Genomic DNA, 26,780 nt, shown 5'->3' with positions numbered 1-26,780 from the left:
TGAGGGATTGGACGAGGAGGAAAACCGTGGGGAGGGAGGGAGGAGGAAGGGAAGGAGGTGGTGAAAGAAGAGAGTGTACGATTGCCAGAGGAGTTTGGCGAGAGAACAGCTGACAGAGAGAGAGAGAGAGGGGGGGGGGAGAAGAAGAAATGTGTTAAGATATTAAAGTATCCTACTGATTAGTGTACCAAGAACGGAAGGAAGGGAATAATTTGGTAGGTGAGGAAAGGAGAAAGGACTATGAAGAAAGTGAAAGATAAAAAGCAAATTTAAATAAGCGCTCAATAAATACAGAGAGGGCAGAAGGGCTGTCGTAACCCGAGCCTCGCTAATGTCAGCCATTTTCAATAAAAAACAAGAAGCCGAAAAAAGGAGAATGTAAACGTAATGATGAAACAAACGGTAAGTAGATCAGTGAGTGAAAAACAAGGATCCTGAACTGGTTCTTGTTAGCTAGAACACAAGCAAACCTGAATGAAAAAACAATAAACCGAAAAAAACATGAATGTAAAGATAATGATGGAGCCAGAAAAATAACCAAAGAGGTTTGAAAAACAGGAGTCTGAACTGGTTCTTGCAAGCTGAAGCACATAGCAAAATCATGAAGAAAAAACAAAGTGAAAAAGGGGAAAAAAAAAAGGATTAAAAAATAAAAAGCTCATAAGTGAACGGGAACTGTTTGTGAAAAAAAAAAAAAGGGAAAACTGAAATATCGGTGACGAAGAAATAATGGTGAAATGGATTTAAACAAAAAAGGAAAGGAAAAGAAAAACTTACAGCATCCAATACATTACCAATCCTTGTAGGAGCAGGAAGGCCCGGAGCTAGGAGGACCTGAGGCTAGGCTACCGCAGTCTAGATCATTTAAACTTAGGATACTTACTATCTTACGTCCCTGGAAGAACCTTCAGCAACTTTTTGGACTGCTCACACCGTGCCTGGTTATCGGTGCCCAGTACAAGTGAGGTGATGAAACGATAATCATTGTGTATGGCGAAGTGTGTGAGAGACAGGAGAACAATAGATGGGTAAATCAACAGGCAGACAGATATACTGTACATACATAAAGAAAGCAACCGAAATAACATCCCATCCTCTCGCATACCTGGTTATCGATGCCCAGTACATGTGAGGTGATGAGACCAAAGTCGTTGCCTATAGTGAAGGGAGTGAACCCAATCTGCACCTCTGGCCAATAGGGGTCGCCTTCACCGGATAGGGGCCACGCGTACCCCTCGATGGAGATGGTTCCTGTCAGACGACCTGGGAGAAGAGAAGGGGGGAAATTAAGAACAAGGAGGGGAAACTGAAGATGGGGAGGGGAACAACGACAGACATGCTGGAATGAACTCTGCGATGGTCGGGACAACTCTGTTGTTGTTTCACCGTAACCTGGCCCAGATTTTCATCCTTTTTGCGGTTTATTTAACATATTTATCTCAGTGGCAAAACAGATCAAACTAAAGCTCTATATCATTTCCATAGCATTTCTCGGCGACTGTCAACTTATTGTAGTGTTAATCTTCAGACCAAGTTAAAGTAAAAAGATTATAGTAGTCTATTCTTGTTAACGCTAGACAATCATTCAGCTGGGTGATTCATACGAACATGAAAGTTACAAAAATGGTACCACTGACACTCATGGTTGGAATTTTTTTTTCCCCTCGCCACCGGAAAGTCTCCAAAGTACGGAAATTGATGATGATGATTATGATGATGAAATGTGTTACAATAATTATGCAATTCGTGATCTGAGTGCCAAACACTAAAAGAAAAATTGTATGTCAAGCTATAATCATTGCTTTGACTAATTTCTGTACGTTTATTTTGTCGTTCATTTCTATACTAATTTTTCGTTGTCATTATTTTTTATTCAGTTATTTTCTAATTTCCTTCGTCACGTAATTCTGATACCATTTCCTTAATAATAACTCACTGTGTATTTCATTTTCTATTCACTGTTTAAGCGGTTTTCCTTTCTCTGCTTGCTAACTTCATTTATTTATTTATGGGTTCATTCATTCATACTCTCATTCATTCATTCATTCGTTCATTTATTCATTCATTCATTCATACATTCAATTATCTATTTTCACTCGTGATTTAGATTCGTTCATGTGTTTTGCACATCAAATTAAGAGTGGCGTGTTGTCACTTTTTGGTTTCTCTCTTCCTCTTTTCTATTTTCGTCTTTTATTCTTTCACTTTCTCTTCCTCTTCTTCTTCTGATCATATCTTTCCCTTTCTCTTTTCCCTCTCTCCTTCCTTCCTCTCATTATTATAATTTTTTCCCTTTCTATTCTTCTTATATTCTTCTCTCCGTCTTTGTTCTTCTTTCTTCTTGCTTACATCGCGTTCTCACAGTGCACATTTCATAGCATCCTTCCTTTTTTTTTTATCCTTGCATTTCTTCAGCCTTTCATTTCATTCTTCCTTTCTTCATTTTCCAACCTTACATTATCCATACTTTCATTTCCGCTTGCAGTCAATCATTCTACTTTAATTTTTCTAATTCTTCACATTCCTCCTCCTTCACCGTCCTCGTCGTAGTCGTTGTCTTCTTCAATAAGCATATAATTCCTTCCGTCTTTCACTTTTTATTTATGCCCCATGCCCATTATTCAGTATTTTCTTCCTTACCTTAAGTTTTGTATATTTCTTACCTTCATTTAAAACTTCATTTCCCTTCCCCACAGGCTCTCCAATTCGCATACATTTTTTTTTTTTAATTCCTTTTCGATTGTTTCACTACGATAACGTCTTCTATACTTCATTCTTCCTAAATTAGACGGTTTCAAGGTAAGGATGATTGCGAAATTGAGGGGTTAATTACAGCCTTCGTTAACCTCTCTGGAGTAAAATCGTCTGGAGGCAGCAGGAATTAAAGAAAAAGTCACCGTACTGAAAGCGTTTGAAATTACGTCCATTAAGTCTTAAACATGACATCTTTTATTTTTTCCATTTCGCTTCAACCAGACGATTTAATTCATCTTAATGGATTAGATAACGTTTCCCAATCTCGCCCTTTCACTCAGCTTTTCTCTTGCTTCCCGACTGTTTTATTTTTCACCCGACCTTTCGCTAATTCCCTCCCTTTCTTCACAGTTCCCACTGCCAATGAACGATAATCAGAGAACGTAAGTGATTAACGAGAAAATAACATTGATTTATCTGTCATTCATGTCAAATTCTCCCCGTGCATGACCAAATCACTTCGCGGATTTCAGTTTCTCGTGACTCTTAATCTGGAGGTTCATTTCTTACACTTCTTTTTGTTTGTGTTTATTAGTTGTGTGATTAAAATGCATCGATATGTTAATTACTTTTCAAACTCAAATGTGTTCTCCAGTTTCTTTTCGTGCTGTGGTTAATTTTGTTTAGCTCTAATTTCGCGAAATTTAAGTACATTTTAAGGTTTATGTGTTTATTTTACTGCACCTATTATTTTTTATTACAGGAAAAGCTATAGCGAAAGCAGCTGATATGACAAGAATGTGAGTTTTCTCCAGTCTGACCACCTTCTGTACACCCACGATTCACACGGCCGCCCAATGGTCAAGAGAGGGTGACGTCACTGATATCCTTCCCTCCTATTGGTGCTGGGGCATGGCGTCACTTTGAATCGCGCTCTTATTGGTTCAGACAGCGTGTTGTCATCGTTGCATCATCGTTGGTCTATATTCTTTTCGCCGAAGGGGTCATATTATAACTAGTTTTGGAGATTTCGTAACACATTTGCCTTACCGATTTATTCTCTACATAACAACTCAGTAGCCCCTTGTATGTTACTGAAGCATAAGTCTATATTACAAGTCCATAAATAACATACAAGAGTCTAATGTGTAATGAGCAAAATGAATCGCTTAAAAAAAGGTGATACGGTCTCCTATGTCACTTAGAACGCAACCTAAGGAGCCCCCAAACACATCCTCCTCGTCAGTTTATTTCTGGACTTGAGTTGCTATTATTATGTTGCATATTATTTTTCGAATATTTATATACTACTACCATCAGACGATTTTATGTAAGTTTGGATAGATTTTTCGAATTAGAGAGGATAGGTATGGCCTTCATTAACCCCTTCACTGCCAGATGCTTTTCCTAAGATGAATAAAATCGTCTGGAAGTATCAGGATTAAAATACCACATCGAACTGAAGTGATTAAGGAAGATTGTTAGAAAGTCTGGTCAGGTCACTCTAATACGCCCTCTCACCTTCTCATTGGTCAAGGGGAGTGTGACGTCATTGGTCAAGGCGTTGTGACGTCACTGCTACACGCCCCGCTGAGCTATGTGCCGATTAGTTTCTCGTTGGTTTTCCGATGCTACCGTTTGTTTCACTTCCTCGTTTAGTGCCGAATGTTGTTTTAAGATCATGTTCATTCTGGATTTTGCTGTGATTATTAATTTTTTATTGTCTTTATCACCAGTATAATCCTTGTGCTTTGTTTTGTCGGTTGTTTTACTTCATTTACTTTCACGTTTCACCGTTTTATACATCAGAATGTTGCTTACAAGACCATGTTCATTCTGGATTTTGCTGTGTTTACCCTGCTATGTTGGAGTCTATTGTTTATGTGTTTGCTTCCTGTTTGCTGCTTGGCTGAGATGCTGTTTGATTGAATAGCTGGATATATGGTGTGTCAGTCGAACATTAGAATTCCTCAGAGATCATTATACAAAGGATTTCAAGAAATGGATAGGAATGAACCAGTTATCTAGAGGAATTCCAAATACTAATAAAATGAGATAGACAAACCGGCGGTGTAAGTGAGTAGAGGCGACAGAATGATGAAAAATTCAGAGGCAAATGAATGATAAAATAAACAGACCGAGACATACGCAGAACCTTCTTGAAATGCCTAAATCAAAACCAGGATAAAGTACTTACCACCACTACCAGAACACACACACAGGGACTTAGCTACTTTCAGTTATACTGTAATTGCAAATGAAACCCAGTAAGATTTAGTGCCTCTCATTAACCCCCCCACACACACACACACGAAGATAAAGTTGTCGATCAAATAACCAATCGTGCTCTCTCTCTCTCTCTCTCTCTCTCTCTCTCTCTCTCCCTTACACACTGAGGAGAGTGAAAGCTTAGTGGTCGTTGAGAAGCCATCCAGCCACCCAGCCATCCAGCCACTCAGACATCTTGCTCCGTCCATACAGCCAAGCAACCTTCTAACCACTCAGACACCCAGCCAAACAGCCATCTAGCCACTCAGCCAGCCAGCCAAACACTCAAACATCCATCCACTGAGCCATCTACCTACTTAATTATCCAGCCACTCAGCTACTCAGCCAGCCAATCACACAGCCTCTCTCTCTCTCTCTCTCTCTCTCTCTCTTCCAGCAGCTCAGCCAACCAGTTCGTCATCCTCTAGTCAGTCATCTGTCACTCCTCCTTTCTTTCTTCCATTCATCTATCCATCAATCCAGCCAGCCAAGTATCCATTCATTCATTCACTCATTCATCTGTCCAATTATTCATCATTCAACCATGCATCCACTGAACCATCTATCAATTCATCCATTTGTCCATCCGTCAATCCAACCACAATACCATCCATCCATACTTTTATCAATCCATCTATTCATCCATATATTCATCCATTCATCCATTTGTCTATCCGTCCATCCATCCACCCATTCATCCATCCAACCATTTATCCATCCATCTGTCTATCCACCCACTTACCCAGTCAATCTGTTATTCTATTTGCACGCCGTCATACCTCTTACTTATCCATCCATCCACTAGGCCGCTAACCCCCCTAAACACACCTGATCATCCGTCTATCCACCCAGACACCTCTCCACATTCCACACCTGCCACTCATTCCACCCGCTTAACCACCTACCTGCCACCCATTCCACCCGCTTAACCACCTACCTGCCGCCCATTCCACCCACTTAACCACTTACCTACCTGCCTACTTGTTTATCTACCCGTCTACCTACCTGTCCACTTAGTCACTTATCTACTCTCTCTCCACGTGCACCTGCATATATGTCCACCAACCCACGTGCTTATGTCTTCCACCTGTTGACACAGCCTCTTTACAAAGCCTTCTGTCCACCTAACTACGTACTGTATCTACTTTTTTTCATCTATTCACATACACCTACCTAACTACTTACTGTAATCCAACCCATCCTCAGTCTATTCAACATACCTCTACTTCACCTATCTATCCATCTACCCATGTATCTACTCATCCTACCTGTCTGCCTACCTACCCACTCACTTACCACTCCTGTCTACCTGATAAAGGGTTTCCACTCACGTCCCACACTCATTCTCACTCATATTCACTCTGTCTCATTAATATTCTTTCTTAATTCACACTCATGTACACTCCTCACTCATATCCACTCAGACACACACTCATCTTCATCTACTCACACTCATGTTTACTCGTCTCTAATATTCACACACACAGACACAGACACAGACACAGACACAGACACACACATTAATTTAAACTTACGTTCACACATTGTTATTAAACAAACGAGAGATAATCCTAACTGTCAAAGAGTTTAAGACCACAGAAATCATGCTTAATACACTGTACACTTCTGGTCAATTATACTTTTACTTGACTAGGGATCTGAACCGATGGAGCGAAATACCGACGCTTCAAGTCCGCCTAAATAATGATTATTTATTTTGGATTCCGCCAGGTTCTAAAGCAGATTCAAGACAGTAAAGAAATAATTAATCTCAACTCGTACCTCACTCACACTACCTCACTCTGTCTAACACTCTCACTCACCTTCACACTCGACCGACCACTCCCACACAGGAGCCTACCTACTGGTGAACAATTAGCACAGATTAGAAAGTAAGTTATAATGCAGAATGCGTCCATACGACAACACAAACTATATCTCACACTTACACACTCACTCAAATACTCAACTTCATTCGACCACACCCAGGAGTGCATCTACTTCTGACTAATTGGCACAAATGAGAAAGTATGATATAGTGCAGAATCCGTCTTTGCGATCACACACATGGCTGCGCTCACCTTCACTAACTCACCCTGGCACGTGTTTCTGTCTGTTAAAGGAGGCTGTCTTGCACTTCGTTGCAAACACACTTCCGTAAACGTCAAGTTAATAGCAATTCTCTTTATGTGTTATTTGTGAGACTGCGTCCGTGTTAACAAGAAGCAGACACCATACAGAATATTAGGTTGTAGTGTGTTTAGGTTACAGACACCATACAAATGATTCAGGTGTGGTATGGAAGATTTAGGTGCAGTACCTTTAGGCAACAGACACCAAACAGAATACAGTATTACTGTGTGGTATACAAAATAAATCGCCGAGAAAGGAGTGCTAGAGGGACTCCTAAGCCCACCAGACCGCGCCCCCCCCCTCCTCATTTCACTAACCAACCCCTCTCTCTCAGCGACGTGAAGGGGCGGAAGGCTGACATGGTGGCTGTGTTCGCGTCGTCTTAAGGGAGATAAAGTCGAATACCCTGTATGGCCTATGCTTAACCTCAGCAGTCCGACGACGCATGATTTTATTCTTGCTACATTCAAGCGATTTTATTCAACTTAGGAGAGCCACCTAGTTGTGACTGGGCTATATGAAGGCTGTATATGGCCCTCCTTTACGAAACGTCACTCCTCAGCTGAATAAAATCGCCTCGAGATAGCAAGACTTAAAAAATGTCACCTGATTGATGTGGTTAAAACATAAATCGCGAAGGAGAAGGTACACCTTTAAGAAAAATTATGGAACGCTTATTACATGATATTAGATATGATACGCCTGTACACCATTATGCAGATTGCAATCAGCAATATTATAGTCAGCCTTGTTCTTATTTGCGTCACGTTTCAAAATTTATCCTAAGAAAATGAGGCCCTTACTTTCCTTTCGCAGTTTAATAGAATAAATCACCTGTGCCTCTCTTAACCACCGAAAGACTTTAGGCCTTGGCAGTTTGGATTTTTCCTAGTTAAGTAACATCGTGTAGTGGTGCCCTGAATAAAAAGCTAAAGCGTGCCCTTATCAACAAAACCGTTAAGTGACATCATATCCAATCCTTTCTTGCCAGGATTTTTTTCTCACCAGAAGCAAATCGAAGGGAATAAGTCCGAATTGAATATCTAAGCCCATCCATAGCAACAACAAGCTTAACTACCGTACTTTAGGGCCTCATTACACACGGTGGGTCAGCCAAACGATCGGTGCTGCATACTAAATTGGGGAGTAATGGGCGTGAAGAGGATGGAGGAGGGTCATTGGCTATGGTACTGTGTGGGTAATGGCCGCCGTCACACCTAGAGAGGGAGGAGAGGCAAGATGGAGGAGGGTATGGTGGATGGAGAGGAGGATATGGAAGAAGAGGAGGGATGGGGGGAAAAGGAGTAGGAAAAAGAGGAAAGAGGGAAAGAAGGAGGGAGAGGAGAAAGCATGGTGAAGGAGGGTGGAGAAAGAAAAGTAGAGAGAGAGAGAGAGAGAGGAAGTGATGGAAGAGGTTCTGAAAAGTAAGAAAGGAAACGAAGACATGACCAAGCGTAAACGAGCGAATGAAATGGAACAAAAGTGAGAAACGAGGATATAAAGGACGGTAGGACAATTAAAACAATGAAAGAGAAAAGCAAAAGAGGAGGGAAAGTACAAAAAAGAAAGAAAGAACAGGAGTAAAGACAGAGATAAAAGAGTGCAAAAGAAAAAACGAGGACTAAAGAGGTGGAAATAAAATAAAAGGCAAAAGAGGGAGGAAAGAAACTGGCATATAAGGAAGAGATGGCTGAGGAAGTGAGAGGGAACGAGACAGGGGGGAGAAAATGGTGGAAGTGGACTGTAAATGATAGAGGAAAGCCATGTACGATGTTGGAGAGAGAAAAAGAGAATAAAAGATAAGGAAGGCCAAAAGCAAGTAGGATGAAAGAAAGGGGTGAAAGGAAAAGAGAAAGGATGGTAGGAGAAAGCAGCGACAGGAGGTACTATAAAATGAACTAAGAGATGGAGAGAAAATGAGAAGTGATAAAAGGGTGAGATGAAAGTAGTGACAAGAAACAGGAAAGACAGCCATGCAAAACAAAAACGGAAAAAATATCAAAAGAACAGTACAGAAGAAAGGAAACGGAAAGGAGCAAGTCAGTGAGAAGAAAAAAAAAAATGAGATGGACGAGAGAATTAAAAGGAAAGGAAGAAATGTGCAAAATAATGGGAATCGGAAAGTTTGGGAGATATATCTAAAAAAAAAAGAAAATTCGGAAAAAGGAAGAGAAAGAGGAAGAAAGAAGGGAAGGAGAGACGGCACAAGGGAAGAATCAGAAAAGGAATGCGAAAAGAAACGATGAAAGAGAAAGCTGAGACGTGAAAAAAGGAAAAGTGAAACGAAGAAAGGCGAGAGTACGTGAAGTGGAGCGAGTGGGATAATTGGTGGCTGAGTATTCGAGAGAGAGAGAGAGAGAGAGAGAGAGAGAGAGAGAGATTTACCTAAGGTGAGAGGTCAGGTGTTATCAAGGAACCTGTCAACACGGTGATGTGTGTGTGTGTGTGTGTGTGTGTGTGTGTGTGTGTGTGTGTGTGTGTGTGTGTGTGTGGTCCTGCCTCCTCGTGTGAGTATATGTGTGTGCATGCGTGCGTTGCTTGTGTGTGCGTGCGTGTATACTCGTGTGTGTGCTAATTAATGTGATAACTTGTGTTACTTTATACACTGCGGGTGATGCAGCAGGAAGTACTGTTTTAAAATAAACAGAAAATCAGGCAAAGGAGATGACCGCCAAGACACCAAAATGGGCAATCTCTACAGAATTTTCAATCATAATAAGAGAAAGTATATTGGGAACAGGTATCATCAGTGACCATGGACTGCTGAAATTACCTAACTTCCTTGAGAACGAGATCTGCTTCCTAGAGATATTACATTTATCTAGCAAGAAACCAAGACAAAATTCTCGTTCTCGTACTTTTGAGGTCAATGGTCGTGGTTTTTAATGTCAGTGTCATCATGATAAATTTCTATCTATCTAATGCCTGAAGCCTTAATCCCGTAAGGGGTGGCAACAGACAAATCGCCTCCAGGTCGCCCTGTCCTCTGCCATTTGGTTGCCATCCTTCCAACTCACACTCTTCTATTTCATATATCTCTCCACTCCATCCCTCCATCTCATCGTTGTCCTCCCTCTCCTCCTCCCCCTCTCCACCTCACTCACATACACTCTTCTAGTCAGTCTCTCAAGCTGAAGATTATTATGCAAACCCAACTTCGGACTTAAATAGGATGCTCCCTAATCTCGCTAAACTCAGCACCAACCAACTTGTTCGCAAAGCCGCTCCCTCTTAACCATCATCCAAGACTCACGGAAATTCAGTGTGAAATTTACGAATAAACATGAACATAATGTGCGATAAAGACCATCATTTTATCATTAGAAAAAAAACTACCTCAGCCAATCGGAAGCGACTGTTAAAGGAAGTTATGTGGCAGGAAGTAAAGAGAACAGATTACAGTAAAGGAGAGCCCCAGCCATCAAGAACTATCCCCACCCTTCTGTAGTGTGGAGGGCACGAGACGGCTTATGTGTGGGTGGAAGTATTTTGCTTTCGTTTTCACAGCACTCCTCCGATCACTTTCTGCTTGAATTCTCCCCCCTCCACCTCCCACCCCCACCTCCCTACGCCCCACCACGTCACACGCAACAAACCAACAATGACTGTGTCGTGACAGACGCATAAAAGCAACTGTGTTTTTTTTTATATTTCTACAGCCTCCCTCTCTCTCTTTCTGTGTGTGTGTGTGTGTGTGTGTGTGTGTGTGTGTGTGTGTGTGTGTGTGTGTGTGTGTGTGTGTGTGTGTGTGTGTGTGTGTGTGTGTGTGTGTGTGTGTGTGTGTGTGTGCGTGCGTGCGTGCGTGCGTGCGCGCTTGCTTGCTTGCTTCAGTGGTCAGCCTCAGGTCCAGGAATGCCATGAAGACTGTCCCATGTTTTTTTTTTTTTTTTTTTTTTACTCCTTCAGCATAGTCCTTTTTTTTTATTTTTTTTTATTCTACCTGTCCCCAGTCGACTTTACTTAATTCAGGGTGAGACACCTACTGAAGAATAATGCCGACTATTTTCATCGCCTTTACCTTGAGGGACTGTTCTTAACCCCTTCACTCTGATGATTTAATTTTACCACCAGACAACTTCCTTAACTTCGACAGACCGCAAGGTGACAAGGGGTTAACGAAGGCTGTATATCTAATTCTCTAGTTTAAAAAGTCTCCCCTAAGTTAAATAAAGTAGTTTGGAGAGAGAGAGAGAGAGAGAGAGAGACAGAGAGAGAGAGAGAGAGAGAGAGAATCAAACTTTAAAAAATTATCAAGCAGTGTCAAAATTACGTCAAGAAATACGTCCTCGCACTGATGGGGCTGGCAAAACGATGCACAATGGTCCAGTCACGTTCCCATCCCGTCTTGCACGAACATGATTTACAGCACGCCTGTAAGAAATGGCGCCTCATTTACAACACCTGAATCATGCACGTAAACATCAAAATCTGGTGGCTTCTTTCGGATTTTTTTTTCCTTACTCTCTTCCTCGACTTGCTTCCTATTTGGTTTTTCTTCCCTGTAAATAATCATTATTCTTCCTCCTCCTTATCATCATCCTCATCCATATCCTCCTCTTCCTTATCATCATCATCATCATCATCGTTAGTCTCCTGCTATTAATCCTCCTCCTCCTCCTTATCATCATTGTCATCATCGACAACAACATACAGTAAGATATTCTTCAATTAATAAATGTGGTAGTTTTAAGAAAACATGTATTATCTGCGTTTTTTATAGTAACCTACAAATACAGGTTCCTTCATATACTAGGCCCCCCGTGAAAGTCGGGTGTTGTGGAGACGGCTAAGTCACCGTTACAGCTGTATACCGTGCATCATTTCCTACTTCCCGTAACCCTTGTCATGTTTTAAAATGTTTGTTTCGATTAATTCCATAAGGCAGCCATAATGTGTGCATTGCTTTGATACCACCTGCTGAGTTCCAAGGAAGGAGCAATATACGGACCACCCTGCACAGCTCTACATAACCGCCTACCTTTTGCGACACAAGCTTCTCCTAAACCACAGAAGGAAAGTATAGCTGGATATTCTATCTTCTCTGACCTCATAATTACACATACAGATTAAAGAGCCTTTCTTGCTCTAAATCTCCTCGTCCCAAGTCACTGAATGAATCAATTGTGGCAGTCAGTTTGTACACACCTGACATGGTCGAAGAACTGTACCCCAAACTGAAACAAGGTTATGACAATGAGTGTGATGTTTCAGTGGCAGTGGAGGAGGTAGTATAAGAAGCAACTACACTGGCAGACGGTGTGTAGTGATCTCCTTACGTAACTATCCTCTACGCACCAATAACAATCCTCTCGCTGCTCCTACTAGTCCTCATCCTGCCATCTGCAGTGAAAGGGTTCATAACCGTGGGCAAGTCCTAAAACATTTACCGTCTCTGTTCCGCATGTAGTCCATGGCGATGACGGGATTAATGGTGTCCAGGATGTTGAAGGCAGACCCGTTGTTGATCGTCCACGCCAGCCCCGTCAGGTAAGGGTGGTCGTTCAGGTTATACCCCACACCAGGAACGTCAGCCAACACCTTGATCTGAGGCAGAAGGGGTGAGTAGGGTTAGAGAGTGGAAGAAATGCTCTTCTTCCTCATTTTATCATCCTACTTTGGGGGGATAGGGAGGGAGTTGTGAAACAATTGTATAGCCAGCCAGGTTATACCGGTATCACTTAGTAAACCCGTACCTTTCCAGCATTGGGTGTGGGGAGTGAGACAGAAATGAATGGGTGTGAAAGGTGTGAGAGTAGCAGGGAAGAGTGGGTGAATGTGAATAAAAGGGTAGTGGTGGTGGGAGGGGGGTGCATGCAGTCAAGAATGGAAAGATGTATGCTGTGTATGCATCACAGCAGCACGCAACTGACAAAAGTTGGCAGCTCTACTATACACATTCAAGCTGTGGTTTATGGTTCAGGACAGAGAGAGAGAGAGAGAGAGAGAGAGAGAGAGAAGGATTTTAAAGTCCCCTCATTTTTTAGGGATATCTGATAGTCCTCCCGTTTTCTGTTCAGCGGCGCCCATAAACTTCTACAGGGGCGACTAAAAAAACATTATATCAGTACGTTATGGCCACACGGAAGCATCAAATGACTCAGAGTGAAAGCTTCCTGCCCTATAAAACTTATCTGACGAGAGAGAGAGAGAGAGAGAGAGAGAGAGAGAGAGAGAGAGAGAAGCCACGTGTATCCTGTGAAACCTTGGCGAGAAAACTACAATGAAGAGAATTTAGAGTAGGCTGGAAACCTGGCCGTCTTATCAGCGAGTTTTTTTTTTTTTTTAATTTGGCTTTCACAATTTTTTTTTTTCAAGTGAGAACTCCGAGTAATGGGGTTAATGGGCTGATGGAGAGCTTTATGAATGGCCTGGAAACTACAGAAAAGAAATTGGGGTGCCTTACATATCTACAGCAGGAGTAAAAGAAGGGAACTGAAAACATATAGGACAGGTTACGGAGATAAAAGAAAACGAGAGAAAGAAAGAAAGTAAGAAAGGAAGAAGCAGCCAACAGAGTATGTAAATAATAATAATAATAATAAAAAATAAACTGCGATAAAATGGCTTACCCCGTGCGAGCGAAGATGGTCGGCCGGTCCGACTCCCGACAGCATGAGGATCTGTGGGGAACCTATGGCACCAGCGGACAGTATCACCTCCCGCCTCGCATACACGTTCTTCATCTGTGAGATCAGGCGTTTCAGGAGTGGCGAAGGGAAAGGTTGGTGGGGAGGGAAGGAAAGAGGCACAGAAGGCGAGTAGTACTTAATTTACAGAGTATGTTGATGGTGGGATCATCATTTACGAGCGTTAAAATCATTCTTGAGTGAGCTGTTACTGAAGAATGACTCCTCTCTACTACGGTCTACAGAAAAAATGTTGATAGCAATCGCAGAATCCACAGTACTACCTATACTGCTACTGACGATTCCTATCATTAAAGCTAAAAGATTTAAGGAAATCCAAAATATTTGCTTAAAATACTAGTACTACTACTACAGGTACTATACTAGCAGTAGTAGTAGTAGTAGTAACAATAATAATAATAATAATTCCCTCTCCAAAGGGGGAATCGCACCAGCCGCGAGCCAATACATACCTAGCGCGGCTCAGAATATGATCTCAACGTTGACCTACTTTAGCCAATTTCGAACTCGTCCGAGATTTTCATCCCTACTACACACCTGTAAACTTTTATGATGATATCTTGAGCGGTTGCGAAGTTATCGTGCTAACAGACACACACACAGACAGACAAACTGAAAACAATACAAGCTTCGCTATAGTGACTGGTAATAAGTGCATTCCTAGCCTCCATACAGTAATTCCTAAGCTACATTTGCAGGCCTGTCCCCATCACCAGCCACTCCACGCCCACCCACCTTTCTGCGGTGGCTGAAGCGGACACCCACTGCTCTCATGCTCTCGTCGAACAGCACCTGCGGACGGACAGATTTCAGATTAAAGGACACGGGAACACAGACTCAATCACTGACGGAAACACAGACACGAAACAAAAACGCGGTAAAATAACACTAATTGTACTTGAAGATGAGGGATGGGCTGGCAGCTTACTTTGTTTGTTTTTTAGTTTGTTTGTTTAATAGTAATTAACTATTTTTATGGTTTACCCATGCATGACGTTAAAAATGCCGGGAATTCATGGCATCACACGAGAGAACGTTACCTATTTCGTACAGATATTTTCAAGAAGAGGGACAACAGTGCAAATATTACCTCTCACCGAATGACAAGCCTGAAATACCCCACACGTTTAGAGTAACATGCCCGTTCATTACGAAGTCATGAGTTATCAACTGGAGTTGTCCCGATTCCTCGTGACTAACTGAACACTTGGGGGGGGGGGAATCAAAGGCATATAACACTATGAGAAATTCGAGATTGCAAACCTCCGCCAAGGCGGAGTGTGTGGTAGATCTTATAGAGATGTTGTGATGTTGTCTTGTAACTTCTGTGCTAGCATTGTAGGCATTGTTTATCGAGTTAGTGACAAAAATTTTGAAACTCCCACTATCCCGCAATGGTAGAGAATCATTTTAAAAATTCCTGGATCCCGATGATGATACGGATCTCCACCAAAATCTAATAGATTGTTCTTTGGGTCATACTCTACCCCTCCAGAACATTTCAGCAAAATCTGTTCATAACTTTTAACAGACAAACAAACAAACCAATGAGGTAACAACAACAGCAGACAACAATCGAAGATATGACTATAAAGGTCTGCAGGTCACTACTTTTCCTCCCCCTCCTCTCTCTCTCTCTCTCTCTCTTCATGTACCTTTGTGACGTGGGCGTTGGGAAGGATGTGTAGGTTTGGTCTGGAGGATGCTGGCTTAACGTAGGCGTCAGCAGTGGACCACCGTACGCCGTTACGAGCAGAGAAGTCCACTACGGAGAAACCTGGGGGAGGGGGGGGAGAAGTGTGCTAAGGTCAGAGGATATCACAGTATGCTATAATTTGAACATATCTCCTAGTCAGAATAATCTGAAATGCAGACTAGAAGCTGGAAAAAAATGTTATACATGACTGAAGAGATTAATGAAGGGTGCTTCCAAGACTGTTTTTTTTTTTCCTGGTTATTCATTAGTGTGTTATACATGTATTACTTCATTGTTTCCGTCATTTTAAGCAACCACAGGTCTCTGCTTTTATCCTGGCAGTCTACATCTTGTGATTTTATTCTCCTCTCAGCTGTGACAAGGTTACCACGATAATACCTAGGGGTTTATTGCGTTCTGAAACCAGGCACATTATCTTGGTGAAGAACAAGAACTGAAAACCAATGAAGATGCAAAGGTTCACACAGCAAAATGACGATGCACATTAAAAAAGACTTGGAACTCGCAAGGAAGAGAGGATGGGGAGAGTGGACAGATTATTGCACCAGCACAACGAGCCTCAACACCCATGGCGATAATTGCACAACCACACCGTCACACCCACACAACAACATTCCACCACATATAAACAGATACAAATAACAGATCCAACGCTTACATCACTACTCACGCAATCAACAACTTTGGCCCTAACCCCCTACCGAGGACCAAACCCACCACATAGACAAATAGAAACCACAGCATGATAGGTGATAAAGTGGATTCAGGCATAACAACCATCTCTACTCTCTTGAAAACACAGGCTAGATAACCTGTAGAAACAAGTATAAAATGTGAAGTTGCAGTCCACACCATCCAGTACTCAACGTCACACAGTCCGGCATTCACACAACTGACACATTAATGCAACTCAAGAGCGATATTTCGTGGACCACCTAGGCAGGGTCGGTCGGCTGTTTGTTGCTGCAGATTTTGTCATTCAGAGCGGATCATGGAGCTGTCCAAGAAGAAGAAGAAGAAGAAGAAGAAACAACAACAACAACAACCAGAGGAGGGGAGTTGAGGGGGGGATCCTGATTCTTGTATGGAAACTCGAGACGGAAAAGCAATGGAGAAATTTGAGGTTAAACATATCAATATTTGCCGGATCTCTCATAGCTTTCTCTGCCTCAGGACTGTCCATCGATTTTTTTTTTTTTTTTTACTTTTTCGTTGTCGGGCCTCAACCAGTATCGTCTCGGAATATACAACCTGGTTTTTATTTTGTTTAATGGCCTGAATATCAGCTGGTTTTGTCACTCTCTCTTCCGCTCCCCCCCCCCCACCCTCCCTTGCAGCGTATGGGGTGGGAGGAAAAGACGAGGAGAGAGAAGAGAGGAAGAGGAAGGGATGGAGAAAGGGTAGGGAAGGAGACGGGGAGAAAGAAATGGATGAAAGGGGAGGTATGGAGGTGGAGAGAGTTAAGGAACGGGAAGAGAAGGAGAAGGGAGTCAAGGAAGGGGAGAACGAAGGGAAGGAGAAAGGCGAAATGGAAGAAGAGAGAGAAGAGAAGGGTGATCTAGGTAGGGAGGAAAGGGAAGGTAAGAGGTAGGAAAAGAAGGGAAGGGGAGATGGGAAAAGGTGAAAGGAGGGGAGGAAAGAGAGAAAATGAAATGAAAAGGGAAGAAGGGAATGGAGGGAAGCAAAAGAGAGGAGTGAAGAGGGAAGTTGGGAAATATGGAAGGAAAAAGGGTGGGAATGGATAAAGGCAGGAAGGGAAGTACGAGGAAGAGCAACAGGAGGGACGGAGGAATAGAGAATAGGGAAGGGAGAAGGGAGGGATGGGAGAGAACTTGTATAACCAGGAAAATTGTGTATAATACTGGCCACCTTCAACCAACCTCTACTACCCATTCCTTTCCCCCTTCCCCATCTCTCTGCCCACGCCTCCCTCCCCTGCCTATTCTCCCCTCCCCATTCCTTTCCCATTTCCCTGCCCATACGTCTCTCCTCCCCACCTCCTCCCCTTTCCCCTGCCCATCTCTCTCCCCACCCAACTCCTCCAGCTCATTTTCTCATCCTCTACCCACTCCATCCTCTCCCTGGTCACTCCCTTCATTTTGCCACCTCTGCCCATCTCTCTCCGTCCTCTCCACCCTAACCCCCTCCCTCTACCTATTCCCTTCAGGCCCACTTTCCCACTACTCCCCTCCCACCCACTCCCTCTCTCTGGCACGCTCCACCATTCTACTTCAATTCACTCCCTTACATAACTTCCTCCTCGGTCTTCTTTCCTGCCCTTTTCTTCACTCTTACTCCCCTCGCTCTTCCAGACTTCCCCATCTTCAATTCCTTTCCCTAGTTACCCTTACCTTCTGCTTAATCCCCTTTCCAGTCCTACTACCTCTCCCTAATCCTCTTCCCCCTCCCCCACTCATCATCATCATCATCATCACCATCATCATTCTCATTCTCATCATCGTCGTCACCATCATCTAAATTATTATTCCCACTCAAAAGAAGGGGGGTAAGAAAAGATTCAGATACTTAAGAAAAATTAATGCATAAACATGGGAGAACTATCAACAGCATGCTCAGTGGAGTGAACCACAAAGACTGACGCATCATTCAAGCCTCGGGGAATCCTGCCTTCACCTAACTAACTAACTAACTAACTACTGTTTATATATATATATATATATATATATATATATATATATATATATATATATATATATATATGTAAAACATTATAAAAAATATCCATCCATCCACCCATCCACCATCCAACCATTACTGTAAAGAGAAGGATCAGAGGGCGAACAGAAACTATGTCTATGAATGTACAGCTGACCACATATGACCTTGGGACATTGTGTGACGTGGAGGTCTGGCTACAATTTCCGACGTCCATGCATAACAGTTACTTAGACACTACAGCTAATATTTGACACCTCAGTTCATTCATGTCAGTGCCACCTACAAACATGTGATTATTCTCTCCGACAATGAGAGTATGTTTTCACCCCTGTTTGTTTGTTTGTTAGTTAGTTTCTTGTCTGTTAGCAGGATTACTCAAAAACTAAAAGAGAGATTTGGACCAAATACGGTGGGTAAATTGCCTATGTCCCTGGGAACAACTGATTAACTTTTGGGACAGATCCGGATCGTATTTCAGATTCTGGATCCGGAAAACACTTTTTGCGAAACCCTAATCAGTGATTAGAAACCCGAACCGATTATGAAGAGTGGTTTCGAAATTACGTTGCCCTTGTCGGGGATGTGCTCCACTGAGAGCCCCTCTACTGTTAGGGATGTGAGGTGTACTAAATGCTAGATCTCTGCCACACACTGATGCTGTCCCAGGTTTGTGTCCTAGTTTATCCATGGCAAATCTGTCAATCCATGCATCTACGTTATCTATCTATCCGTATGTATATCAAGCTATCTAACTACCTATCTACCTACCTACCTATCTACTTAACTGTGTATATCTATCCATTTGATCTGGGTATATCTGAATTTATCTCTATATATTCATATATCTCTGTATGTATCTGTCTATCTATTGGTCCATTTATATACCTATCTATCTGTCTGTTTAACTGTCTGTCCATCTATCCATCTACCTTTCCTTCTGTCTATCTATGCATGAATACACTCCCCTCCTCCCCGCTACACGTACCGATCTGGTCCGGGTCACAGGGGTCCACCACGCGATACCCCAGCTGCTGCCCCGCCTTTAGGAAGCCTTCGATGACAGGCGTCCGCCACCGCTTGTTCTCCACTACTACAGGACCGCCATACCCGTGGATCGACTCTGGCGGGGTAGGAGGCAATACACCTGGATTATATAGAGCTGAAATACGTAGTCATAGATATACAGACCGCACAGACTTTACGGTCCTTGGTTAAGAGATTACTTTTTTCACTAATCCCTTCAGCCTAAACAACGGGATTATATACAGCTGATATAGTTACACAAACACGCAGACCTCACAGACTTTAAGGTCCTTAGGTAAGAGATTCAGCTTTTTTATTAATCCCTTTAGCACAAATAACGGAATTACATATAGCTGAAATACAGTTACACAAATACACAGACGTCATAGAATTTGCAGTCTGCAGTAATTACACAGATACATAGACCTCACAGACTTTGTGGTCCCTAGTAAGAGATTCAACCCTACTATTGCTCCCTTAAACAGGAGGACATACATTATATTTAACGCATGGATAACGTCAGACGATTTTATCCAGTTTAAGAACGACCCCATCAAGCTGAAGGGACCTAAGAGAAGGATTCGAGGTCGTGTTCTCGAGGGCTTAGAAGGCTCCCTTGCACATCTTCATTAACAGTATATTCCTGAATCATCACATTAATATTTCCTGATTATCTTGAATAGTATTTGTGCAATTAATGTATAGCCTAAAAATATATATAACAATATGCATGAGACAGCCTTCAGTGCAGAGGAACCAGAGACCAAGTTACCACAATCCAAAACAACTAACAGTAAGTGATTGACCTACGCCTTTGTGGTACGGCATGAACGAAAATCCTCCAACCGCCTGGACTGGAACCTGCACGTGGTATAGGTGCATGGTAGCCTCTTGACAACCAGGTGTAATATATAAAATAAATCTCCAAGGAAGGGGCGCTAGAGAAAGTCTTCTTTAATTCGTTCGCACCTAGAACTGTGTTTAAATTGACTGATGGGTGTCGTAGTGCAGGGGAATGTCCGGGATCTATGCTCGTCAGTCACTCAGTAGGGATCGTTCAAAGTCCACGACCCAGAATCAAAGCCCGGATTATGAGAGAAAAAAAAAAAAATCCGGCTCTTGTTTATGGAAGCAACGCCTTCAAACATCACGACAATGTGATTTCAGTTTAATACTCCCTGTTTATGCTAGATAAAACGCCTCCTAAATCCAAAAATAAACGGTAATAATTTAAATAAGATAAAACAGCAGGTAAGAGGTCAGTGCTTCCCAACTCAGCGAGAATGCGGTCACAGTTACGCAAGGTCAATGAAATGCGTGTCAGTGGGGCTCCCAGTAACCTTATGCCACGCCAGACCACCCGGGGACCGCACGAAACCCGACCCTCTCGCCTGACCTGTCCTGACAGCCTAACCCACAGATGATCTAATTAAACAGGTTGCACAGGAGAAAAAATGTGTTATATTACAAAGTGGAGAAATAGGTGCTGCAAGGAGAACAGAACTCATTATAACCCATTCACCACGATAAACAATTTTTGAGCTGAATAAAATCGTCTTGGGCGGCAAGCATAAAACAGAGAAATCATCAGTGAAGTTAGTGGGGGTTGTTTCTAACCCCTTCACTACACGAGGTCATCCCTAAACCTAATGTATATTGTCGAACGGAAGGAAGACGTCATCGTAGTGAAAAGGGCAATTAGGACACTTGTCACTGCAGGGGAAAACTTTAAAAAGTCAAACATGAGGACAGACAGACAAAGTATCCTATGATTAGTCCCGTCTTGCTGTGCAAGTAACGTAGTCAATAAATCCACACTTCCTCATGCTGTCCTTTCTCACCGTCCCCCAACTGAACTTATCGTCACTTTCTGAGCAGTTCCCAAGCAACCTGAATCCCGCGTATCACATGCAAACAGCCCCACCTGTACTGTAAAGCTCCGTGTACCGTAGCAGTTCCATTCAGTCTAGTGTCGCTGCCGCCCCTCAGTCACTACGTGTGGGCGTCTTGCATGCCGTCTGGTCTGTGGTGAAGCTCGTGCCTCTAGAAGTACTCCACAGTCATCAGTGTCTGTCTGGACTGCTTGTTACCAGTCCTCCCTTGTTAGCCTATTAACTCTTGTGGGACGGGAAGCCACCCTCAAACCTCTCAAGATGCAAGATATCTATTTTGTCAGGCTACTACAGACGATTTTATTCAGCTTGCAGTGGCTTCTCAGTCTTCTATTGGTAAAATGCAGTCTCCAACAATTCTTTCAGAAGGTGACATTTTAATGGCTTTATTTTGGCTACCACCAGGCGGTTTAATTCAGCTTAGGAGTGGCTTCTCTTTGGCTAAGTGTGAAGCTGAATCCGCGAGTTGAATAAAATTGCTTGACAATGGCAAGAACATAAATTAAGACCTCTCACATCCTGAAAGGGCAATTTAATTTAATGTTAAGCCTTTTCAAGGCACCCAAATTCTCGGCAGCTCCCTCCATCTATCCCTACTCCCCACAAGCACTCTCACTCACTGGTCTTGCTGGTGGTCTTGCCTCTGTAGTCTTCCAGCTTCTTGAAGTATTTGACCACGTGTTTGTAGGACCACCCGGGGTTGCCCATCGCCTCCCAGTTGTCGAAGTCCCGCCTGTTGCCTCGAACCCAGAACATGGAGTTGATGACCGAACTGCCACCTACCGCACGCCCTCGGGGGTAAGGTATGCGCTGCGGGAATGAATGAAGGAGAGCGGTGAGAAGCAGGGTACAGAACGGCAGACGGGAGGAGGAGGGCGGTGAGGAGCAGGGAATAACATGCAAGGGGCGGTGAGCAATGGGGGACGGGAGAGGAGAGGAATGAGTAGTAAGACAAGAAATACGGCACCTGCACTAAGGGTTAAAACACACAATTGTACCTACATTTCGTTGCATAAGCAAAATAGAGGCATACAGCAGACAACAAAATAGTAAATGTGAGAAATGAACAAAACCAGTATGTGCCTTACGTCATTAGCAAATCCCTGGAAACATTTTTTCTCCGGCTCTGTGAAGTACTTCCAATCAGCGTCACCGTGTAGCAGGAGTTGGTTGAAGCCCGGCACAAGACTCTCAGGGGGCGGCCTCCCCCCCGCCTCTATCAGCAACACCTTCCACTCAGGTATCTCTGATAATCTCGCCGCTAATGCCGCACCCGCTGATCCGGCACCAACTGTACCAGAGACGAACACGAAAGCTTATTGTAGATTAATGCCTATCGACTACACGAGGGTCATTAGGGCAGACAATCAGTTTTTATTACGTCCTTATCCTACATATAGGGCAGACAATCAGTTTTTATTACGTCCTTATCCTACATAGACTACAACACTAACAGTCAAATTTTCAACTCAGGTTCTTAATTGAGTTCACCGTACGGCCCAGGGTGAGATAGGGTTGGGCTGAGGATAAACAGGGGTTGGGGAGGTTAGAGAGTAGAGAGAGGTTAGACAAAATGAGGGAAGTTAGACAGAAGGGGGGGGAGGTTAGACAGGATGTAAGAAAGTTAGACTGTGTGGGGTAGGGTAAGTAGGGTGAAGGGAGGTTAGAAAGAGTGGGGGAAGTTAGATTATGGGGACGATGTAGTCTTGCCTACTTATTTCTAATGTAGGCTAAATCTACACTGAGTGACAAGTCTAATGGTTTCCTGTAACCAAGAAAACCGTTTATCATGCTAGGAGGTAACCATATACAGTAACTAAATAAGGGCGTGATGTGGACCCTACTATGGTTTCCCTTTTAACTGAAGATGTGCAAATGTGGCGTTCACCCAGGAACCAAAGCTCAACACACTTCCCTCCCGCGCCACGCTCTGGCGAGGCGCCGTCTACCGCAAGCGAACATAGTTTGCTACACGAAACGGCCCTGCAAGGAAGGATGCTTGCCTGCGATTGATGGGTTTGCTGTGCCTGACAGACCAGGGTTATTCTACTACTACTACAACTACTACTACTTTACTACTACTATTACAGCACCTAGATTTGAACTCATACTAGGTAGTGAACAGTTTGACCAAACTAGTTCCAAAGTTGTGTACTTGTAGCTGAATACCATTAGGAAAGAATTTTAGCTCCTTTGTTCTAACCTGACGAATATCCCTAAACCCTGCACCTATACTGATAGAGAAGCGTAGTAAGAGTCCTGCCGCAAAACTAAGACTCATCGAATTTTCAGGCAACCGCGACTTAGCATTCAAGTCGCGGAAGAGACCCAGTTCCGTCAGGTGAAAAGAACTAACTATAATGACAGTGTATATAACATGGCTTACCGACGATGAAGTCATACTGCGTCTGTAGCCTGTATGAATCGTCGTAGGTGTGATGACCGGCCTCCCTCAGCACCACCACCGTCATCAACCTCAGCAGCTGCACTGGGATGGCACGCACGATCTGAAGGTGGGCGTCCATTTTCCCTTACACACACACGCCCCTCACTTTACTTAACCTCTCACTTTATTAACTTTACGCACACCTCTTACTTTACTCGGTTCAGCCCTTTTTCTGTGCTATAATTCCTTCGCACAGTCTCGCGCTTTACTTGACTCAAACGCCTTTTCCTGTTTTGTTACTCGTTTCTGTTCTCTCACTCAGGGCCTTTCCTATTTAACTACTATTTCCTGACTTTGCCACAGTCTACAAAAAATTTGCTTCCTGTTTCGATTCTGTTCCTGACTTGCTAAATTTTGGCCACCTTCCCTTTTTATATTTTGTTTCTGACTCGCACAACTTCACTTTCCTTCCTTTCCTGTTTTTCCACTGTTTCATAAAACTTTATTTAATCCTTTTCTCCCTTCCTTCCTTTCCATGTTTCAGCTGTCTAACACAATTTTATCCACTGCCTTTCCTATTCTGCAACTACTTCATAATATTTCTTCACTCCTTTTCCGATTCTGCAGGACCCAATCTCTCTCACTCGTCCTCCTTCACCGTTGACTCTAGTACTGTTTTCTTACAACTTCACTCACTGCCTTTACGACTGCGCTGGGTCGAAACTCTCACTCCTTTACCTTGACAAACTTATCTGGCCTCAACAGTTGTCTTCCAGTTAGGCATTCACAGCCTGGTCGTAAAAGTTCTTGCTGTTCTTGAGTCCTGGCTGGGTGGACTGGATGCTTTTACGGTCATCTGAGGTTATTTATCTCCAGAGAATTTCTTGTACTGGGTAGTATATCTGAAACGTTGATCATTTATACGACCGCAACGTTTCCTCTACAGGAGCATTTATCTGAAAAACTGAATATTAATGCAGAATTCTTTCGCTGATTTGTGGGCACTTGAGCATTGCATTCAGGCCAAGGTAATATTGATAAGGCGAGAGAAATCTTGATATATTAAATGGTCAGAAACTTTCTCAAATATTCCTTTTGCTTCTAGGGACGCACATGATCATTTGACTCAGGCTAACACAGGACAGTTTTATTCATGATCGGTTCTGAGCGGGTTATGTGGTGTTGCTTGGAGGGCCTGATCTCGCTGTCCTCGCTGCCTCGGCCTCACTGCTGCCTCTGTGGGAGAAAGGAAGTCAATAAATACCCACCACCAAGACAAAACAGCTGGACAAAAAAGAGGAAGATATCGCAAGACCTGGTACACGAAAGTTGCATGCTAAAAACTAAGCGTGACTTGGTTTTCCTTGACAGCTTATTAATGTAACCTTCCCCAGTATTGGCGTACATTTATTTTTTTAAATAAAATGATGGAATACGATAAAATACAATAAGTAAGGATATTTGTCGAGGGCACACCTAACATCCTTGGATATCTCTCTCTCTAATGAAACAGGGTCTGGAGGGTGAGGAGAGAGCTGTGTGCTTACTATTCTGTTCCTATATTCCTGTAATTATTAAACTACTGTAATCAGAAAGTATGTCATTCATATAAAGGTCCAACCATAGAGAAAGAACCGAAAGGAAAGTATAGTCTTCTACTAGTACAACTGCCGGATCACCTAGAAAGGATCGTAAAATGTGTGGGATCGGTAACTCTATGTAACTCTCTCTTCGTACTGACTGCACCCTGGCACTCTCGAACGAGGCCGGAAGAGTGGCGACATCCCAAACAGGCAACTAAGGTCAAGGAGGAACGCCCAAAACGGAGACACAAACTTCCTGAACATTTTTCGTATCTATACGTTTCCTCTCATTAATTTTACTATATATATATATATATATATATATATATATATATATATATATATATATATACATATATATATACATACATACATACATACATATATATATATATATATATATATATATATATATATATGTATGTATATACATACATACATATATATATATATATATATATATATATATATATATATATATATATATATATATATATATATATAAAGAGAGAGAGAGAGAGAGCAACTGTACTGTGCATATACTTGCATAATGGATACAGTGAAAACAACACATTATTTCTATTTTTTCCTATGGACGGACGTAGGAAGTTAAGGCTAAACTCAAATAATTTTATTCACCTTAGAGATATCCTTGTTGTCAATGGGTTACAAGAAAAATCTCACCTTTCCTCTTCATAGATCCACTTTAGAATTCTTTTTTGGTTACCTCCAGTCAATTTATATACATGAACGAAATACCATAGTTGTGTTACCTTAAGTGGCCCAGATTTTCGTCCTTTTGCAGCCTGTATCAAGTAGCTCAATGACAGAAAAAGAGAAAGGTGAGGCTCAACATCCTTTCCATAGTATATTTTCATGGCTAGCGCCATATTCTACTGTTACGTATCATTACTATTCGGCATTGAAGATGCAGAGATGGCAGTTTTGGGCCAAATTAGATTAAAAACAGTTTAGTAGTCAGAGGGGTAACTTTCACATAATGGAACCCTGGCATAATTTTGGTTCAACACACTTGACAATGTCAAATGATAACTTCTGTTTTCGTTTATTTCTTTAGTCAGTTTGTTTTTATCTCACAAAGAGCCTTGATTCGTTTCAGCTCAACTGACGGCCAGGCGTAGCCACATTTTAGGATTAATCTGAAGAGTAATTAAGCAGACTCATTCTTGTCTCACAGCTAGGGCTCGCTGAAATGAGTTAGTACAGAACTTGTGTGACTAGGCCAGTTCCATTAGATGAAAACAAAATTGCTAAAGAGTATGTGGTGTCTAAAGGGATACTGCTCTTCCTGGTTAATGTGAATTAAGCAGTCAGACAGATGACTGTTAGATTTATTACGAAAGAAAAAATAATAATTTCTTCTGAAGGAGTTAATGATCAATAATATTATTTTCTCTAACGGTGAGGAGCTGGAAAGCACGTGAGGACAAGGTGAACAGGTGTGTGGGGGTGAGGAAGAAGGGAAGATGAGGAAAGGGTAAAGTGAGGAAGGAGGGGAGTGGGGGGAGTGAGGGTGTTTGTTGCTGTCTCGTAGGTCATTTTGATATATCTATCTCTTCATCTGTGTTCTGCTTCCTTGGACTATATTAGCAACTTTCACATTTTTTCTATAACTGCTGTCTTGTATATTCTCTCTCTCTCTCTCTCTCTCTCTCTCTCTCTCTCTGGTAGTGTGGGAACGTTTTGCTTTTTCTTTGGTTCCTTGGCGTATCGTCCTCTCCGTGTGTGTTCTGTTTC

The 26,780-nt window shown here is 42.5% G+C and overlaps 1 protein-coding gene across 1 annotated transcript in view; it reads right to left on the bottom strand.

Moving 5' to 3' along the window:
- LOC145394012 (glucose dehydrogenase [FAD, quinone]-like) overlaps positions 1–23,578 on the bottom strand; it is a 42,139-nt gene extending 18,561 nt beyond the window's left edge. Inside the window, exons 1-9 of the mRNA XM_080267982.1 lie at positions 23,440–23,578; positions 22,142–22,344; positions 21,674–21,863; positions 19,124–19,258; positions 15,398–15,519; positions 14,478–14,534; positions 13,665–13,778; positions 12,483–12,639; positions 1,106–1,263 (exon numbers count right to left, since the gene is read on the bottom strand). Of these exons, the coding sequence (XP_080124108.1) occupies positions 1,106–1,263; positions 12,483–12,639; positions 13,665–13,778; positions 14,478–14,534; positions 15,398–15,519; positions 19,124–19,258; positions 21,674–21,863; positions 22,142–22,344; positions 23,440–23,578 (1,275 nt within the window). The remainder of the gene's footprint in view (positions 1–1,105; positions 1,264–12,482; positions 12,640–13,664; positions 13,779–14,477; positions 14,535–15,397; positions 15,520–19,123; positions 19,259–21,673; positions 21,864–22,141; positions 22,345–23,439) is intronic.
- Positions 23,579–26,780: the final 3,202 nt, after the last annotated feature.

The sequence above is a fragment of the Coenobita brevimanus genome, chromosome 26 (assembly GCF_032717465.1).
Source record: "Coenobita brevimanus isolate Jiangsu-jjx chromosome 26, ASM3271746v2, whole genome shotgun sequence".
NCBI classification, from domain to species: Eukaryota; Metazoa; Arthropoda; class Malacostraca; order Decapoda; family Coenobitidae; genus Coenobita; species Coenobita brevimanus.
The sequence above is the reverse complement of the archived record's forward strand: the minus strand, read 5'-3'. Positions and strand labels throughout refer to the sequence as shown.